At 48.5% G+C, this 20,603-nt stretch overlaps 1 protein-coding gene across 2 annotated transcripts in view; it reads left to right on the top strand.

Moving 5' to 3' along the window:
- The first annotated feature begins 6,541 nt into the window (after positions 1–6,541).
- The window catches only part of LOC146772452 (unconventional myosin-Vb-like), a 145,858-nt gene continuing 131,796 nt past the window's right edge, over positions 6,542–20,603 (top strand). Inside the window, exon 1 of one of the 2 annotated variants that reach the window (XM_085640046.1) lies at positions 6,542–7,067. In XM_085640046.1, the coding sequence (XP_085496172.1) occupies positions 7,041–7,067 (27 nt within the window). In that variant the 5' untranslated portion in view covers positions 6,542–7,040. Of the gene's footprint in view, positions 7,068–16,144; positions 16,165–20,603 lie in introns of those variants that run through there. The other variant, XM_085640047.1, reaches the window with a different exon arrangement.

The following is a 20,603-nucleotide window of genomic DNA, read 5'->3' as shown; positions in this document are numbered from 1 at the left end:
GTACAGTTGTAAGTATTTTTCAGAGTCAGTACTGGGCACCAAGATCCAGCACTGGGAGCTCACCTAAGAGCAGGTGAGTAATTTCGTTTTCGTTACTCGGCTGATTTTTGGTGAATATTTTAAGTTTTGAAAAGTCCACACTTAGAAGAAATTTCAGGAAAAAGCCAGTCAATGTTACCCTATGAGGAAAATAGAGTTTGCGGTTTAAGGGTAAGTACTCGACTGGCAGAGTTGAGGTTCTGGGCATAGACTCAGGGGTCCCCCAGGGTCAGGTAGGTACAGTTGGTTCACCCTCAGCGACTCTAGGGCGGCCGGGTGCAGAGAGAGTTAGGCCCAATGTTATCCTATGAGGGATAGGGGGGCCTTGGTTGGTGGCTGCTGACTAGCAAACCACGCGGCTGTGGGAGCTGGGCTCCTGGTCACTTACTCAGGGCAATTGGGGAAGTAGGTAGGTGTAGAGGTTACACTGCCAGGGCCACTCGGGCGGCTGGGTGCAGGGTGCTTTTGAGCCTTCGGGCGCTCAATTGGTTTCAATGTGAAATCTCCGGTTTAGAAAAAGACTGCAAGCTCGGGGACGAGGATTCTTCAGGTGCCACCACCACTTCGAGAGGTAAGTTGGGTAGTTGGAGGATAGATGGGAACCCCGGGATTTGGGCACAGGGGGCCGCGGGGCGCAGCGTGCAGGGGTGCCTTTTGGTGTTGGGAAATCTTACCCTCTGTTGATCGCGGTAGGGGGGGGCACCTTGTTCTGAGGCTGCAGGCTTCTTCAGGAGTGTTGAGGTTGGTCCTTGGGTGCCGGACTCGGGGTCACAGTCGCCGTGGGGTCGTCCTCTGGGTCTTGGTTCACTCCGGCACTGGCCAGGCTTGGCTGGTGCAGAGTGTGCTGGGTTCGCGGTTCCGGGCTGCTGCCAGGGATTAGAAATAGGTTTTGAGTAGAGCCTCTACTCATGGGAGTCCCAGGGGCTTAGAGCCAAAAGGTAGCCAGGTCCTCCGGGGTTTGTGAGGTTGCTGGCCACAAGAGATGCCGGGCTGGAGCAGGTACGAGGGTCGACAGGCCGGTAGGGCTGGGGCCAAAGCAGTTGGTGTCTTCCTCTTCTTAGCAGTTGCAGGGCAGGTCTTCTTGCTCTTCTTTGTAGTTTTGAATCTGGGGAAGGAAGGTTCGGGGTGCCCCTAAATACTAGATTTAGGGGCGTTATAGGTAGGTGAAGGGCAGGGACCAATGGGTCCCTGTCCTGGGGTGGGTACACCACCTATCCTGCCTCTCTCCTGTGGCAGGGGGGCAGTAGCCTAGTCCTGATAGGGTAGGGCTCCCCATCTTCAAGATGGCGAGAGCCCGGAGATGTGCTTCACCTCGCCTCCCCCACCTGAGGGGTGGGGTTGGCAGGCTGGCACATCCCCTGTCCTTATTTGGGGTTTCCGGCCAAAGCTTCCCGCCAGAATGGGGGGTTGCAGTGGCCTGGGGAAGCTCACAGAGGCGGCATGCCTTTGAAGCTTCCCCCTGCCCATCCTGGGGGAGGAGATTTAGCACCTCGCCCAGGATGTGCATTGTTGCAGGCCCCTGGAGAGCAGGGGCTCTCCTACCCAGGGTTCCAGCAACATGTCTGCTGTGTGGCAGCCTAGGCAGCCTCAGAGCAGACGTGGATTGTAGGTTAGGTTTAAGGGGGCATCTCTAAGATGTCCTCTGGGGTGCTTAGTACATTAAATCCCACACTGGCGTCAGTGTGGGTTTAATGTGCTAAGAAGTTTGATACCAAACTTTTCAGTCTTCAGTGTTGCCATTATGGTGCTGTGGAGCTCGTGTTTGACGTGTCGGGTGCTTCTACCTGGAAGCACCCGACATTGAAGGGCTCCTTCTCTTGAGCCCCCTGGTCACTGTGACACGACCTAGACTCTGTCCGCTCTGCTTTCAAGTCCTTCTCTACAAGATCTACACTTTCATTCTTCACGACAACACTTTTGGCTAGCAGCAGTTCTTCACGTTTTGCCATTGAAAATCAGCCCGCGACCCGACATCGAAAACGACCTATGCACCCGGCTTCCCTGGGGCAGGTAACAGTGGAACCTCGGTACTCTCGTGGGTGTGGGCCCTTCAAAAGCTTAACTCTAAAGTATTGAACTTGAACTCCTGCTGGAAGTGTTTTTAAACTTGTAAATTTCAACCGCGACATTCTCCATAGGCTTTAAAAGAGATCCCGACAGTAGCTTCAGCCACTGCACGTGTCTCCCGTGGGTCCCCTTCCTCACTACCTTGGGTGGTTTCACAAGGGGCCAGCGACCCTAAATGCCCTAGGCATTGTCTGTAGAATTGTTGTGGTTCTTATTCCTACTTTTTTTGATATATGGATTTTGCCGCATTCCCACATTTACCATGAGTGTTAGACCTGGGAATACGTCAAATTTCTACGCCTTCCCAAGGGAGGCGTAACGAGGAGAAATATGTTTATTGCGCCTTGTTTATTCCTCATTGTGCTGCACACATAGAGAGAGGGAAAAGCCCCAAAGGCTCTTTTTTGTGCAGGAAGGTGTCCCTTGCTGCACCAAAACAGCCCTGCCTGCAATGCAGGCACCCTTGCACCACAATCAACCCCAAAACCTCCCACTCAACCTATATTTCTTTTTATAAGGCTGAACCAACTCAATTGGGCTATCTACAGCAGAGACATGATTCACAGGCATTTTTTTATTCATCAAAACATTATTTTATTCTTTTATAAGATCATTTTTTGTATCAAAAAAAGTCTTAAAACATTCATTATATTCATATTTTTTTTACATGAATATTATGCATTTCATGATTTTATAAAGAGAGACAGTCTTTATAAACATTTTCATTCATGTGAAAATTATTTTGCACGACCCCTATGAATAGACCACATACACATACTGGCCTCTAACATGCACACGCATACTCACTCATACCACACAACGTATCCTACCCTCCCAAGATCACATACACTTAGTGGTCAGTCAAAACACAGATGTATTTCAGTCTTCTTGACCGTGTTGCAGGCCCGGTATTACACAGACAAGTCAACGCAAGTTTCGGTGGTGTTAGATAGCTCATAACCACCTTCTTCAGAACCGCCAATGTGAACAACTTAAGGCGAGTGGTAGGGGTATATTGTCTGGGTGGAATAGTGGGTTGTTGGGCCACTATTAGATGGACTATGTCAATGTAATGAAGTTGCATCAATTTTATATGGACCCCACTCAGAGAGAAAGCACGCAGATCTTCACATTGTTCTGGTATATATTGTGTCAAACCGCATCCATTTCCGTCCGAACCAGTTTGAATTTTAAAAGTCTTACTGGGACCCCGACAGGTTAGCTAGTATATCACAGAAACCTGTATAATGTCCTTATATTGTCTTGCGTGGCTTGAGGACGATCTTAGCATAATGGGTCCATGGTGGAGACTGATGATGTGTCCGTAGTTACATGAATTTCCAATCTTCCTCTATTGGAGGTCGACGTGTCGGCGGGCGTGAACTGTTCTACTTTCTATACAGACGAGCGGTCTGTGTTGCCGATAGACAGCCAAATGTGCGCCAGGAGAGGACAGGAATGCGCGTTATAATGTTAAATATGGTGCATTCCTGCCCTATCCCTTTCACGCTGCGCAGTAAGGTGTCTTGCTGCATGAAACCTTGATTAATCAGCCCCTGTACATGCTCCAGAATATGACAAAAGCAGCCCGCCAAGTTTCCTAGGTCCATGGTTAAGTACAGCGCCAGTCTAGGTTTTTTATTTGAATTGTGGTCTTGTTTATCCAATTATAAATTAGGACTGCAAGTCCCAGAATTCGAAGAAAAAAAAACTGGACTGGAGCAGAGCAGAGCAGAGAAGCACATCACACAAAGAGCTGGGAAATTTAACAGCTACCCTAATGGCACATCCAACATCTTCTCGGTTCACCTGTCTCTTTTAAAGCTTGGGGAATACTTTTTCCAGAAAGCAGAACTGCTGCAGGCTCTTCTGTTGAGAAAACCCTTGTGGAAGATGTGCCACCATACCCCCAGGCATCTATTTTACCCAGAACCACCCTGCTGTACCAGACCGAACGAGCATCTGCAATGCAATATGTCTATCATTTATGTGAGTGTGAGCTATTGGAATTGTAAATGACAATGCCTTTTATTTACGTTTTGGTGTATACGAGCTTAAACTCTAGCAAATGCAAGACCTATTGCATTCCAAATGCTTGAAGGCATCGCTGAGTTGCCCCCTTCTGTCTCCCATGCCCCCTGAAGAACTCCCCGTTTGCTATGAGTTAAATAAACAGGTCAGTGGTGACAACTGCGCACGAGAGATCCTCCTGCAGTAAGAGAAACTCATTAAAGAAAATAGAGCATAAAGACTAAAGAAGATGTACTGTGTAACAACCGCAGTAAAAGGGCCAGTCCTCATGGGAGGTTACAAATGAAGACAAGGTGGTACTAAGGAGGGACTAACAAGCCTAATAACGAATCAGAAGCCAGCATTTAAGAAGGACAATGACACAAGCCAATGACAAATATGGGCGAGGCTTCAAGTACATACTCCAATACAGCATGATTCGCAGAGCAGCACATATGCTGCCCAGGCTCGACCTAAAAACATTAGAAATGTCTCCACAGAGACAGAAAACTCCCAGCCCCAGAGAACATACGTTTCCTGTTTTTTCAGAAGAAACACCCCTTGAGGGGGTCCATCTTGGAAAATACATACAGACAAATTTACTTTTTTTTCACGCAGTACAGCAACCAAAGTTGCTGTGCTGCGTTGCTTGAAAGGAAGAGAGCAGGACAGCGCCTGGTGCTATTGCTCTCTCCCCAAGCACTGGTGTGCATCACCCTTGCACCATGCATACGCTCTTGCACCATAGTCCAAGGGTGCCTGCATGATGTCGAGCCTAGTTTTTTTACTGGAGGCGTACACTTCCAGTTCAAAAACTATGCTTTGACATACTCAACAACTGTTCTGACTTAGTATGTGTCCGCTACAATGCAGCACACATTCAAAGTTTGATGCCATTTAAACATTGCTTCAACTTAATGCCTGTCTTGACAATGCGTATTTTTTGGGGCAACTCCCAGTCAACAAAATTTTACTCATGGGTCTTTGCAGAGGCGCAACTAGAGCCAAATTTCAGGAGGGCTACTAAAAATTTCGGGGGGGGGGGGGGGGTAATTCTTCCAACAATAGGCAATAGTCAGAGTGGAGATGCAAGGGCTCTAAGAAGGGGTGAAAAAATTACAAAGCCTTGTTAACAAGTAAATGGTCTTTTAAAGACCTGTGAAGTATTCAGGGGCGGCTGCAATAAGACGGACGCCAGACCAGCCAGCCTACAGCATCTCTAAAACTGCCTATGTGTGTGCCCAGGAAGCTGTCTCAGCCCAGGCTGACACACACGACTGGGGGGGACTGAAGCCCTTGCATGGGAACACCCATGTACCACCTATGGACGTCCCCTTGAGGCACTGAGAGCCTCTTTGCTTTACCTTAGGGCTACTTTCCAATGCAAACCAAGTTTTGCACTGGAAAGTTAATTCACAAAAACATTTTGTGCTGGTTAGCGTCCCTTTGGGTGGCACTGGACTGGTCAAAGTGTAAGTACATCTGGTCTATAATTGCGCTCTGGTGCACTATGCCTGCATGGCATGGAGAACCTGCTGCCGCTATGTTTCTTCGCCTCCCGCAATGAAGGTGGGAGAACCATGTTTCCACAAAGGGTGGATAAACCTAGATTTGGCCTTACTGTGACCAAAAAAGAGCCATGGGTCAAGGAGAGGAACTCAGGAGACTGGACAGGAGCTCAAGGGACAGGCAGGAACTCAGGAGGAAGGTGACAGGATCAAGAAACAGGCGAGGCACTCGAGATCCTGGAGCAGAACTCTGAAGTTTCCCAGATCCACACATAACTAGCTCATTCAGTCCAGGTTTTTAGGTCGAGCCTTGGCAGAGCATGCGCTACTCTGCAAGGCATGCTGTATTGAGGTAGTCACTTGAAGCTCCGCCCACTATCTGCCCACATTTTTCATTGGCTTGTGCCATAGTCCAATGTAAACTGGGGCCATTCGTTGGTCAAAAGGCTTAGTAGGATCGCCTTGCCTTATTTTGTAACCTCTCATGGCGACACCCCCTGTTACGTGTGTTGTTGCTCGGTAGGCTTTAATTACAGCCTTCGAGCACAATTTTCTCAAATAGCTTTGTCCTGCCTGCAACTCTCTCCAAACTATTTTTTTTTCATAGCATGCATTTGCAATGCAATAGGTCTCGCATTTATGAGAATTTGAGCTATTGGCATTGTAAATGACAATGCCTTTTATGTATCTGTTTTAAAAACAACACACAAATAAAAGGCATTGTCATTTACAATGCCAATAGCTCAAATTCTCATAAATGCAAGACCTATTGCATTGCAAGTGCTTGTTTTGCTGTGGGTTCTGGGATTTGTAGTCCTTCCTTCAGAGTGGCATAGCCAGGACAACATATCCCAGAATGCAAAGCTACACTTGCTGGGGCCTGTGAAACGTGAACGCTCTGACCTGTTCCCTCCAGTGTCACGAGAAAGTGTCCCTCCATGCCCCGGTTCATTTAATGATTCGGGTTGAAATAACCGGGTTAGCAGGAGGTCAGGCTCGTGACGTGACAGGTTGACGTGTGTGCTCGTTGCTTTTCACTATTTGGGGTGGGCTTGTGTTTTTCGCTCATCTTTTTTTTTTCTTGATGGGTTTCTTGCGGCCCTCCTGCTTGTTTACCCGAGCGGCGCCTGTTAATCACTGATTGTTCGCAGGTGTCCGGCGCCTCCAGGCCAGGCCCGGGCAAAGTGCAGCGCCAAAGCGAGGCAAGACGGGGTGGGCCTTTCCGCGAGGTGCCGGGGGAGGGTGGGCTTCACTGAGGAGCCGGGATCAGGACAGGCCCCACTGTGGTCCAAGACAGGCCTACCTGGGGTTCAAGACAGGCCCACCTGCGAGGAGTCGGGCCTAAACGCTCCCTGCACCTTCTTCCAGCCCCGTCCATCCGGTGCACCGTGCGAGGAGAGGGGACAAGGTGCCGCGATGTCCGCTTCTGAGCTCTACAGCAAGGTAAGGCCACCACCATTAACTTACACAGGGGGCCCGGCTTGGGGTGAGGCTGGGAGAGATGGGGTGTTGTTGAAAGTGGTTACTGTCCCGAAATAGCACGTAGGTCGCCTTTCCCGTGCTGCCCCTTGGGGTTTCGCCGTCCACAGAAAAAAAACAAGGCCATGCTTTCATTTTTTCATATTCTTTAAAATTATCTCGATTTCCAACAGGTTCCAAGCCCTAATTTAAGGGAAATACCCCCCCCCCCCCCGTCCCACCCCTATTGTGTATTGAGACCTATTCCTGGCTGTGGGGCACTCGCATCCAAGAACCCCGGTGCCACTACACCTGCTGCACTAATACTGGCTATGCTTTTGGGAGTTAGTTCTTGAAAAAAAAGGTTGTGTCCAATCCTCCGCGTGGATTTTCTGCCTCTGTTTGCTTTATAGATCCTCTAGGGAGGTTACATTTCTGAATCTCTTTTCGAGTCATTTCTTACTGAATTTGCGGTGCTAAGTGTACATTTCAGCGGTGGAATTGCACTGGATTTTGCTCATTCCCTCCAATTATTTTTATCCATGCCATAAAACAACTTTGTGCCTGTAAAACACTGGGTGGCTACCCTAACAGCCCCTCCGTTACACAGTTGACTTCCAGCAAGCCTCACTTTACACACTGTGACTTGTAGGCTCAAGGTCACCCTGGGGTCAAGGGGCCATATTCTCCCCTCTTGGTCGCTTTCCATCTCTTGACTGCTTCATCATGTGTCTCCTCGTTGCCTGTTCTTGAGTGCTGCTGGCCAGTTCAAAGTTTACGGCTCTGTCTCCTCGATAACCCCAAATGAAACCAGGGTGGTTTGAGCTAGGTTGGCTGACTTGTCGTGATGCTACAGTTTGCCTGAACTTTGAAGAGGCATCCCCTCTGGCCGTACAGACACTTGCATAACGCTGGTTGGCCCTGGATTCCGTGTACAGTATCTGGGGTCTGCAAAGCTCGAGCTGTTGGAATAGCCCTTATGTACATAACCTATGTAGGTCGTCGCGTCAGAACTGGGGTCCTGTGCGAAATAATTTCTAACACCCCTAGATGGCAGTCAGCCAAACCTCTACTCCATAGTCTTCACTGGCTCCCGATCGACCAAAGGGCAGCTTTCAAGGTGGCTTGCCTCACATTCAAAACCCTTCATTGCCCTGGTCCCGCGTTTGTAAAATCTCTTATTTGTCCCTACCATCTTCAGCGTGATCTCCGTTCTGCCCACAGCCATCTGCTAGCCACCCCCAAAATCAGAACCAAGAAATTCGGTGGTTGCCGGTTTTCCCATCTTGCCCCTGGACTTTGGAATCCCCTCCCTCTCCCCATTAAATCCTCCTCTTCTCTTATGAACTTAAGGAAACTTCTTAAGACTCATCTTTTCCCTCTTCTCAGTTAGAATCCCGTTTTTTCTTGTCTCCCCCTCATTCACTCTGTCTGTCAGCGCCAGGAAGCCTCGGCGATAGTGCGCTTTACAAATCTCACCTAAGATAAGATAATCCCTGTGTACTACAGGAGGTCTTCATTCTTTCTGCATCCATGGAGGGATACCAAAGGGCACTGATTCTCCACCAGGTGCCGCTGTACCCCTGACTGATGGGTGGGAGGACACTCCGTATGGCATGGTTATGGGTGGAGAGCCTCTTGACTAGGGTGTGTGGCATGACTCCTCTTCCTTATGGAAGAGGGAACAATTCTTTGGTGCATGGATTCAGTTTGTGGGGTGACCTCGCACCGAGTTGGGGTGCGGGTACCAGCAGCCTTGTTTCTGCTCAACGGTGTTTAAAGAGGGGAGCCACTTTTCATGTTTGTTTGTGTGGCCTAGAGAAATATCTGTTGACACACTTTTTAATTGGAAAAGTTTGACAACTTTTATGGATTTCTCAGCACTTTGGCCATGTTGAATGTTTGTGCCCACATTTTGCCAGTGGGGGGGGGGGGGTGGGGCAGGCGCCTTGTGAGTATCCGGACCTGTTGTACACCACTACCAGCACTGCTATGTTGGAGCGTCTTCACCGCACTAACTCTGGTACAGATGATGGTAGAGTACGTGCCTGTAGAACCTCTTACTGTTCCATGCCCTTGGAAAAAAGACCACCCCACCCACTTCTTCTCCTCCCACCACCCTTCTGCAAGAGCCCTTGCTCTCCCTTCCCAGCTCAAAGCCTCTCTCCAAACGTCTTCCCCATCTAACTCCTCCCCCTATACTTCGTCAACGTCGTTAAATCATGCCTGGAGCCAGTAATGTGGTCTATATGTTAACAAACATTCAGCCACCACCCATCCCAACTGTTCCTGCCTCCACTCCCCTACAAGGATCTGGTATGAGGCAAAGATGCTGATGGCAGTATGCTGTATAAAGGTAATACCAATAGTGCATTTTTTTAATGTCACTCATGATGAATGACACTCTAAACATCCAATGTCTGTTCTGTAGGCTAATATAAAATCTGATTGACACATCCAGCAGTGGCTAGAGGGGACTAACCCAAATACTCTCCATGTATTCTTTTTGTTTCATTTTGTGTGCTTTAGCAAATAGCTCATGCTGCCTTTACTCCAGACCTAGCCAGCAGGAGCTGGTCAGCTCCCACTTGTCAAAGGGTCACCTACCAGGAGTGAAGTTTGTCGCCCCTAGAAGTCGAAGCCTGGGTTCATTTGCTCGTGCTGAGTGAGGGTGCCCTCCATGCTACGGCTCAACAACATGCGCGCTGCAGGTTCTGATGGTGCATGCTGAGGGTTCGCTCTGAATGAGGGTGGGATAACATTACCTTTGACAGCTCCTCACTGTCCCTTCCTTTGGAGCAGATCCTCTCCTGTTTATCTGTGGCACATAGAGATGCAGGGGGTGCCTAGCCGGGATGGTTGAGAAACCTGGGATAAAAACCCACCTCTGTGCTGGTGAAGAGTTCTAATTTATCAGCATTTGATGGGGAAGAGTTCTAATTTATCAGCATTTGATGTGCAGTCCTAGACCAATCAATGCAACTTTTATAAGTAGTCATGCTAGAATTATACTCCATACTGGGAGGATAAGCTAAGGAATATGTAATGCAACATAGCAATTGGGAATGTTTAAGGAAGTCATGGGAACTGGAGTAGCAGTCCAGTATTTTTATCTACCCTGGAGGTTTTCATGTTAAAAAAAAAATGAGTATGGAAAAGATGTTTGTTGGACCCTCAAGGCAGATGAGTTTAAGTTTGGTTTGGAGTTTAAGTTTGGTTTAAGTTGTTGTTTCCATCTATAGTGGTTCATTCACTGTTGGATTTTGTGTTTTTTTAGATGCATGGTTTCCAATATGCGAATGTTCTTAAATCTGTATATAGGATTTTTTTTTTTTAGTCTCTGTGATTGAGTTGCACTCTACAGACATTGTATTGTCGCATGAGCCAGATATCTGTTTGCAAATAATTTTAAACGTATAATTTAGTAAACCGATAATTTACTTGTTAATCTCTAAAGAAATTCCCACTTTTGTGAATGAAACACATTGGTTGTTGGATTCTGCTCTTATTTTTAAAAAATGAGGAGCTAAAGAGCATTGCTCAGTTCTACTATTTGGATGAATAAAAAAATGAAATAAGTTTAGTGGAATATTTAAAATGCTTGAACATCTTCATTTACTCTGTGTACACGTTGAATTAAGAGCAAGGACAGTGCCTCTGTAACTATATTAAACTTGTAAGGATATTGGAAGCCCCCAAAGAGTTCCATGACCATAAAGAGGGATGAAGGTCATCGAACTCTGTGCTGACGTGCAATATCCTTTTAACATACAGCAGAGGGTATTTTATTCCTCATAATACATGACCCCACCTCCCTTCCGGCAACCAGTCTAAATCCTTATTTTCATGCTCTTTCTATATAAAAAAAATAGCATCATTGCAGGCATGACGAATACAAGCTCAATAGCTAGCGTGAAATTAACACGTCATAAAGCAGCTAAACTCTTTGCAAAAATATTCAAATCACTTTAACATGTCATATTTGAAAAATTGCTGCAATTCATAATGTGTAGAAACATGCAGACGTGTTCTAGTTGTTCTGTAATGATGCAAAAGATAAACATGCCACTTAAGTTAGTTCCTTTCTTGCTGATTACTGTTCATTTTAGAAAATAGACAGTTCTCGTTATTCGTTGCTGAAATGGCAGCGGTAACTCTGCTCTGTGATCTGCCTCTCGCCTTGGCCCTGGATACGTCACAACTCGACTGTAATAAGGAAATTAGAGACCGACTTTTATATGGTGTAGCAGGCTACTATGTAGTATAAAACTAATTATTGTGGGGTGTGTAGTTTATTTGGGATTGCGGATAGCCAGGGCCTGCACCACATGTCCCGTTAATGGAATGAGTCTTCCTCTGGCTTCTCCTGACTGTACTTAATGGGGGCCCCACGTGGAACCGGTTCCTGGCTCTAGCTAGCTCCACTTACCCTGAACCCACATCTCATGTAGCTAAGGTGCAGGGATCTCACAGCGCTCTAGTTAGAGCGTACCTCCTAACCACGTTTACCCCGCCAAAATACAGATGGACTGCCTTAGTGCAGAAAGCCAATCTTTGCCTCTCTCTGTGGAGATCAAACGCTCTTGGAAGGTGCGGTCTTGTTTTTTGATGGCAGTAAGAAGTAAACCTTTCATGTTCTATCTTGTTGTGGGCAAATTGAGCACATCTACCATAAGTGAAGTCCTTTTGGGTAGTAACCTTACCAAATGCACTAAAGTGCCTCGCCATGGGTATGAAGCGCTTTATAAATGCAACTGCAGTGCATAGTTCCTAATACTAGTTCTCCACCCGTTTCCAAGCACTTCCAGTTTGACAAATATGTGAGGACAGGGAGTTAACCTGCTTAAGATTACACCATTTGTTCTAATGGAGGAACTGGGAATTACTTCCTGGGTTCATCTCTTCTCTCACCCCCCTCCTCTAATTTACAAATGGGCCAGAGCTAGTTCGTCGATGCTGGTCCTGGCACAGCCTTGGTTAGTCATCCTGCACCTTAGACGGTGTGTTAAGCAACTTTTCCTTTAACCCCCCCTCCCCATCCTACCCCGCTGCCAGTTTCACCCCTCTTGGCCTCTGACCTGTAGAGTGGTCTAGTCCTCGTCACCTCTCTATTGTAGGCATGGTGTCAGCCTCTTGGAACCCTCATGGTCTGGCGTTCATGGTGGCACTGGGTTCTAGCTGGTGCTGCAAGTTTACTTGCCAGTCCGTAGACTCGAACGTGCCCCCCCCCCCCCCCCCCCCTGGGCGGGCGATGCCTGCATGAGTTGGATTTGTAAGCAGAGGAGGGTATACTGGACGATGATGCCCCGAACTGATGGCATCGGCCCTACTGATTTTCCCATCCTCTGGTGGCAGTGGCACCCCTGATGGTCATAGATCCTACCTATGGTGGCAGTTGCCCATCTCATGCCTACGTTCTGCCTCCTGAGCTGCCAGCATCCCATCTGATTCATCCGATCCTATCCCTTTGGGTGGCAGCTGCCTCCTGGTTTTCCCCCAGCCATTGCCGTTGGTGGCAGTGCCATGCTCGGATCACAGCCTTCTAGTGCTGGTTGCCCTCCTGATGCCCTCCTCGCACCCCGTGTTGGCAGCAGCTTGCGTGACGCTTCAAACAGTATTTATAAAGCACAGCTAATCACCAGCGAGGGTATCCAGGCGCTACCTTTGGTGTCCATGACGTTGGTGAGATCCACATTTAACGGTGACATTTGCCTATTTGCTGCCCAGGCCAAAGGGCAGTAAATGATGTCTTATTTGGTGCCTTGGTATGGTGGCACCAGACATGCGTTGTACGTGGATCTATGCAGCGGTATGAGTAGGGAACTTAGCAGGGAGTAGCTGCCATCGGTGCAGCAGGTGCAGTGACGCCAGGACCCACAGCTCTGAGGGCCCCTTGAACCATGATGATGATGATTGTTGTGGTTTACTACCCAAACAGCAGTCAAAGGGGTCATTTTTTAGGTCTCGCCTGACCCAGCGCATGCGCTGGTCTGGCGAGACTTATTGAGAGGGTTCCAAAAATGGCTACCAGGCCAGCCTAGAGCTACAGTGCATGTTTTACCGTGATTACTTTAACTTTCACGGCCGCTTTGATGTTTGATCACGATCGGGAAAACTTGCAGGGCCGCTTGGCATAGCCAATAGGTCTCGCTTTTGAGACCTCATAAGTATTTAGTTATGCAACTGTTGCATGGTTAAACAGTTATAAGGTTCCAAAGGCGAGACCTATTGGCTATGGCAATGCTTGTTCTTGCTTGCCCCAGGACCCGTGGCCTCCCCTCTACTCAGGCTCGCCAGTTCGTCTTTATAGAGTCTGTGTAGGTTCTATTCATTACGGCCGAGTTTTAGGAAACCTTGTCCGATAGGATTCCACCCCTCCCCCTCGCACCCCGGTACAGGAATGCTGATGTATTTCAAAGTAATCTGTTAAATGAAAGATCGTTGACAAAACCTCGTGGTTAACTTTAAATCTTACGACCCCCTTAGTGTTGGGGCACGGAGAGAGAGCTTTGCATGCTTGAAAAGGATACGTTTATTATAAATTGGGTGTGGTCTGCGCCATCATGGGTATCCGTTGCTAAGGGTGCTTCTGAAGCGCCCTGTTATCCCAGGTCTTGTTATCGGAGTAATCTATCCGAAGGCAGGTCATTCAGTTACAAGTTACTTCTCTCGTGTGCTCGCCCGTCACCTGCTCCCCCCCCCCCCCCCTTCTGTCACAGGGCGGGAGGCAGGTGTCCACCGCTTTCTCAGCACCAACAAAGTTGAGGCTTTCTTTCCGTTCTGGCACAAGTGATCTGAAAAGGTCGTCGGCTAATACGAATGCACATGTATTTTTAGGCTTAAAAAAAAACATACATTCAAAAACTTTATCTGACATGTGAAACCCAGATAACCTTAAACTCTACAGGAGTGCGTCATAGGATTACCTGTATATTTTTAAAAAATGTTTGTTTATTAAAGCTCGAAGGAAATGCACCATAATTCCAAGAAGCTTTGTCCAGATTTTTTGGGACTATTTTTTAAAATATATATATTTGTGTGTGTATATATAACAATTCTAGCACAGAGCGCACACACGCATGTGGTCTTCCTGCCACATAGGAGCGTGCCTAACAGGTGCCGCCTTCCTTTGGCTGGTAGCCAGCTGGACGCATCTGGTAGCCGCCTCGCAGATGCGCTCTTTTGTCTCCCGTGCCCGGCCCTTGGGGTTTCCCATATGTCTGGGGAGCGCCGAAGAACCGTTCTTATTGTGTGCTGAACTATAACCGAGGTGCGCATGCGCACCGACTTGGGTACCAGCCTGCCGCCCACGGGTCACTCGATCCCTCGGTTGTCAGACTTCAATGTCTGCTCATTAAGACTCTCCCTGCAAAGCAGCCCTTTTATTGTTTTTCTGCAATGCCGACCGTTTCTGGGGTCTTGAATTACCCCGGCGTTGCAGAATCGGCCCTTATTACAGCGTTTCCGGAACTGCAGCGGGGCAGGGCAGTGCATGGTGCAAGGGTACCGTGAGGACAGCGGCTCGCGCGCATCCTCGCGAGAGGCCCGCGGCTCCTCGCGCCCTGGGCGCGAGGCCTTGCGAGGGTCACACGAGCTGCTGCTTGCTTCGGTGAGATGCCGAGACTCGCCACAGTGTGATAGTCCACGGACAAGACACAGCGATGGACGAACCGAACACTCTGGGACACCAGAACCACGAATAATAAAAAAATAAAACTTGTTCAATGCTGTGGGCTGAATACATAAGTCAGAAAAATGGAAAGGGAATATAGTGGCATAGGCAATGTTAAATATCACAACTCCATAGGAATGCCCCCGAGCTCAGGTATAACTTAGTACTAATATATATATATATATATATCATACTGAGATTTAATGTCACTTATTGTTTAAAATGTCTGATTTGATATAGAAGCCTGAGGTTTCTGTTAGTGCCCTGAAGAGACCAGATTGTATGAGCGCTATACAAAACGCCAATAAACTAGATATCAACATAAATGGGACACCGGGGAGGTACAGGGCCCGGGAAAGGCGCACGATTAACGCCCTTAGGATCCAGTGGCGGTTGGCATGTACGAGGGTGGTGTGGCGGGTGGGACAAAAATAAAAGAAAAAAGTAAAAACATAATGACACTTAACCTTCCTGGCGCAATGTCCTCCTCGCTCGAGTCTTCGGCAGGCAGGCTCCAACACAAGACCCAGGAAACTGCAGTAACCAATCATGGCGCGGCTCTCATGCAGCAGGAAAGAAGCACCAGGATTGGAGGGAGCGGCCTCCTTTGGCGCTCCTGAGAGAACTGGAGCCCTATGCTGTCTCTAACCCTGCTGTCTAAGACAACTGGGTTAAGGAGGTTTAAAATGTGCATGTCTGGCTGGCCGTCGTAAGACAGTCGGCCAAAGAGACATGCCACTTTAAACTTAAAGTGCCCTGCCCATCGCTGCTTTCTGCTAGGATTGAGACCAGACCTTGTGGCATGATGGAATGAATGAATATTTCCAAGGGGATTATCCTGAGATAACTAACTTATGCATCGAAGGTGAGGATACCTGGCTAAGGTGACGGACACTTATGTCAACGAAGAAGTCTGCTAGAACGTTCATTAATGACATTAACACGTGCTTGCTGGAGCAGGAGGGGTCCAGTTCTCCTCACCCCTCCCTCCCTCCCTCTCTCTGGAATGCCCAGTTTCTAGGTTTAGCCTCTACCCTGTTCCTTCGGTGCTGCATCATCGCAGAGGAGCAATGCTCGTCCAATAGCACCTGTGGCAACGGACCGCAGGATCTTATCTTGGGAAGCAAATATTGATCTTCTGTGTTATCAGCCTCGAGTGCTTGCTCTCAGCATGTGTGTTTTTTTTTTACTGGTCTGGGAGTTTCTTTTCCTGGGAGGTCATCACTGCTAGTTTGTGTCATCGGGACGAGTTGTGGTGACCTGTAGATTGTATTCATACTGAGTTGGACCTGTTTATTTGTATTGTATCCTTAACTTCTCGTTTGTCTTTGCAGTGGGCATGCTGGTATCACCTGGGTGTAGAGTAGGTCGTCAGTCATGCATGGTACACCTGGATCCACATAGTCGCTGGTGAGCGTTCATTGTGGTATAGTGGGTAATGTGCCTCCAGCCCGTTAAGTGCGATCAAGTGAGGTAGGCTGCTCAGTGAATGAGCGGGTGGGTGTGTTCTTGGTAGTGTGCTGTACAATGTATCCGTGTGAGGTGGATGATGGTAAACCCTCCTATGGGTGGTTTGCTTGGTGTTGGTCCAGGGAGGTGAAGTTTGTCAATCAGCGATGGTTTTTAGCCAGTTTACGAAGGTTTATAGATGTGAAGTCTCCTAGATATGGGAGAAGGAACGTGCGGAAAGAGCAGCCCTGCTGCCGTTGCTTGGGGATGGCTTTTGGAATATGTGGAGTACACGCGGAGGAATTTGCTAATTAATTAATCCATCATATTGTGATTAATTTGTTTGGTCTATGGCAGGAATGTCTTGTTTGCAAAGCGTAGGATTCGGCCCTAGGAAAATAAATTGAGGAGACCCTGCCTTGTTGCACAAGCTAGCCACATGTTCTGCAAGATTTCAGTCTTGAATGGACTCCTGAAGAGCTACTGATGCTTTGCGTGATAGACGTGAGCCGGAAGCAGAGTCCAACATTCTGCTCCGTGGCAAGCCACAGTCTGCTCTCCCAGTGGTCTTTGTTGCTTTTTTGTTCTACAACAATTGCTTGATCGGAGCAGCATCTTTTGTATTACTTTATATATTGTGGTCCCTTGATATGCGCATCTCACTGGGCACACATCACCTCAAGCACTATCCATTATCTCGCCTCCACAGTTGAAACCTGGCCAATGCCAGCAGGATGGGCTCACGGGTGGCCTTTGGGTCTGTGCCATTGGCGTTATTTAGCTTTCAAGGGTGGTGAAAGCCTGAAGTCTGGCAAAAAAACAGTGTGTGTTAGCGCTTAAAGCAGTGCAGGATTGTTCACAGGTGTGCTCCTTCAATACAGCCGGATTGCATTGTGGGATGTGTAGTCCTTGCCTCATCTGTTTCTAATCTGCATTGACACAAATGGTTTGACAAATTAAACCATTATTCACAATTTAATGTTCTTCTAGGTTATCATGATCTTAAAAGCTCTTCAGAAGAGCCTAACCTCGAGCGCTCGTGCTGACTTTGAAGGCTGCAGAAGAACCTAAACTCGAGCGCTCGTGCTGACTCGGAAGGCTGCAGAAGAACCTAACCTCAAGTGCTTACGTTGACTTGGAAGGCTGCAGAAGAACCTAGCCTTGAGCGCTCATGCTGACTTGGAAGGCTGCAGAAGAAGTTGAATGATCAAATGTCCAAATGACTTGTCCCCTGAAGGAGAAACCTCCCGTGCAGACCACAGCCTTGTTGTGGTAGCATCCAAGCAAAGTAGCACAGACTCTTTTGGGGTACTTGGTGTAAAGCAGAATCCTTAGCCCCCCACCCCTTGCATGTAGAACATGTAACATGAATGAACAATCTGGGTGTTGAGCCCTGGAGTAGTGTCATTGCCCGATCCGCCTTCTAGAAAGGATTCCATTCTGGACATAGCAGTCCCCAAGCCCCCGGTATGTTTTTACGCGTACCTTGTGATTTACCCTGTCAATGGCAGCTGACAAGGCAATAGGGTTTGCCTTTAGTCTCTCATGACCTCCTGTGAGAAGTTGGCCTGGTATATGCTGTTCACTAGTTAAAGTGACCACCTTGTACCATGCCAAGCAACCCTTATGGTGTGGTTGTAAGTCAACCTTTTCGGACTAGCTGCCCTAGTGGTAGCGTAGGCTAAGCAGTCTTTGAGGCTAAACTCGTTAAAGCGTGTTAAGCAGGCTGTTTTACCATATGTAACCCCCCTTTATACCAATGAAAGGACACCACACAGATGTATATTGAAAATATATATGTATTTATTACTCAAAGTATCCCCTAGACTCTTTATGAGCACAGGAGCACAAATCGTTAAACAAGAAAGTATTACAATATACAGAAGTTGCACTTTATATGGATAGGCCCTGGTGGCCTCTCAAACCATATACTAAAATAGTGGTATAAGTACCACGACTAGGAAAGGGAAAAGGCCTAGGGCCTCTAGAATCGCTGGGCCTACAAGGAGCTAACTTCAGTTAGTGACCAGGAGGTCCACGGGTCGCGTGTGCAGTGAAGAAAGTTACACGCGGGCTCCCATAGGTTTTCAATAGGTGCGTAAAAGTTCAAAAGTTACTGCTAAAAGGGTCTTCTGAATGGACTACGAACTTAAGACTTAAAACACAGACACTAGAGATGTTTCTCTACACTTGGGCACCGGAGTGCCAGCTTTACCTCACCCATAGGAAGCGGGTGCATAGGTCTCGAAGTTCGTCGGGTTTCGTCTATCTGTTCAATGGAGCCTGATGACAAAGATGCTGCAGGCGGTCGGTCCAGAAGAGATGCGGTGGATCCAAGGGTGGATCGGAGTTGTAGAAGACCTGTAAGCAGAGGGGACAGTGTTCAGTCACTAGCCAGTGACCGGCGTGGCACCAGGTAGGTACCAGGGGATGTCGGGTGCAAACAGGCAAAGAGGTGTAGCTTGTCTCTGCAGCCACGTGGTCCCTGAAGGTCGACGACGTCCAGGAGTCGGTTCACGAGCTGTCCCACGCAGGCTCTCGCTGTCGGCGACTCAAAGGAAGCAAACAAGCCTTGGCAAAAGCAGGAGTCGCAGGAATTGACGAAAGCTGATTACTCTGACCAGCAAGGTCAGAGGGGCTGCTCCTTTGGAGGGAAGCAGGGGCCAGTCTGGAGCAACCAGACCAGCGTCATAGAATTTAAAGTAGGTCGCCAAGATGGCCACTAGCCAACGGCCAGGGTCCGGTTAGGCGCGTCGAGTTGCAAAGTGCAGAGGGGCCCCACGCAGATTGTGGAGATGCTGGAGGGCTTACCTTTGGTGCAGATGCTGCTCGGGTGTTGGGCTTCTCAGGTCCCAAAGCACAACTTTGAGGGAGCCTCTGTTGTCGCGCTTGCAGCTTGTCGTGGGTCTTTCAAGATGACTGGCTTCACGTGTCTCGGTGCCTCCACGGGTTCCTTCTTTGCAGGGACTGTGGATCGGGCTGTGAGAGGTCTGGAGGTCCAGGTCTTGTCGGGCTCTGGCTCCGGCAGGAGGCGGCGGCAAAGCAGACGTCGAGTAGCTGGTTGGTGCTTGCGTTAGCAAGATGGTCACTCCCTGACCATAGAGGAGAATTCCTTCTGTCCTCTGTGTAGCAGAGCGTCGAAGTTCCCGTCTTCTTCTTAGTGTTAAGTTGATTCCAGGATGTCTGAAGTCTTAGGACACAACTCCTACCTTTAAGCGGATTCTAGGGGCCTGACTACCTGCTAGGTCCCTCCCTAAGGGTGGGACCAGGAAGGGGGGTGGTTACACCCCCAATCCTTTGTCCAGCTCGCCCCAGGTCCGGGGCTGGTGTGCCCCAGGACCGGTTTGAACTGGCATATGCACCGAGGCTCCTTGTGAGCCTCAGGCATGTCTGATTCTATTCAAGCCCTACCTGACCAATACACAAAATCCTGTCTGGGGTGGTGCTCGCACCTCCCCTGGCAGGAAACCCTTTGTCCACGTCTCCCAAGCTGGAAGGACTCCCAGCAGCAGGAGGGCAGACTTGTGTCGGTGGTGGCAGCGTCCATTTTGTGGAGCTGAGGCGATGTCTGATTTTACCCGGTTTTCAGGTGTTGTACATGTCGTGTCCCTCTAGAAGGGTGGAATGCTAACCCCGTCACCAGAATTGGCGAGGGGTTAGTATTCCAATTCGTATGACGCCTTACTCGACATGTTTTGGTAAAGCCAAACCAATGACAGCATTTAACCGCAAGGTTCATAATGCACTTAAGAGTATATGGTATGACGATACCTGGAAACGGTAGAAGGAAGTTGTTCCGACCACTGCAGACAGGCTCAGCTCATGCCAGAGCACCATCTCACATGGAACCAAGCACTCTGCCTTCAGGATTATCGAGGCCTGCCATAGAAGTGACTTATAGGTTACCAGGTGTCCCATTTAAGGTTAGGTATAGGTATACTACACCCAAGTAAGAGGTGGTTACACCAACTTACCCCAGCTGAGTGATCAGCCAGTTGTGTCGAATTGCTAGGCCAGGCCAGGGGTGGCATAATACATGCTTCAGCCCCTGGTAGGCCTTAGATACACCAATGCCCTGGGTACCTAGTGTACACTGGTACAGGGGCTCACAGGGTGATCCAATTCCAATTGGTTATGTACCTAGGGTACATGGGAGTCCATTTTAAAGAGAGAGCAGATAGGCTGAGATCCTGAATGGCAGGATCTCAGGCCAACTAAGTCGAAAAACCAGCTAGACACTAGGCAAAAAAATTGGGGGTAACCATAGTCAGATATCCACCTTCCTACACCTCCACAGTCAATTGCCTTTTGGGATCCCCTGATCTGACTCCTTTCCATCTCCTAATTGTCGCGTGCATCATTGCCTCCTCCAAGCAGCGCTGAAGAAGCACGTGAACTCT

This window comes from Triturus cristatus, chromosome 12 (assembly GCF_964204655.1).
Source record: "Triturus cristatus chromosome 12, aTriCri1.1, whole genome shotgun sequence".
Taxonomy (NCBI): Eukaryota; Metazoa; Chordata; class Amphibia; order Caudata; family Salamandridae; genus Triturus; species Triturus cristatus.
This window is presented reverse-complemented; position numbering and strand designations above follow the sequence as displayed.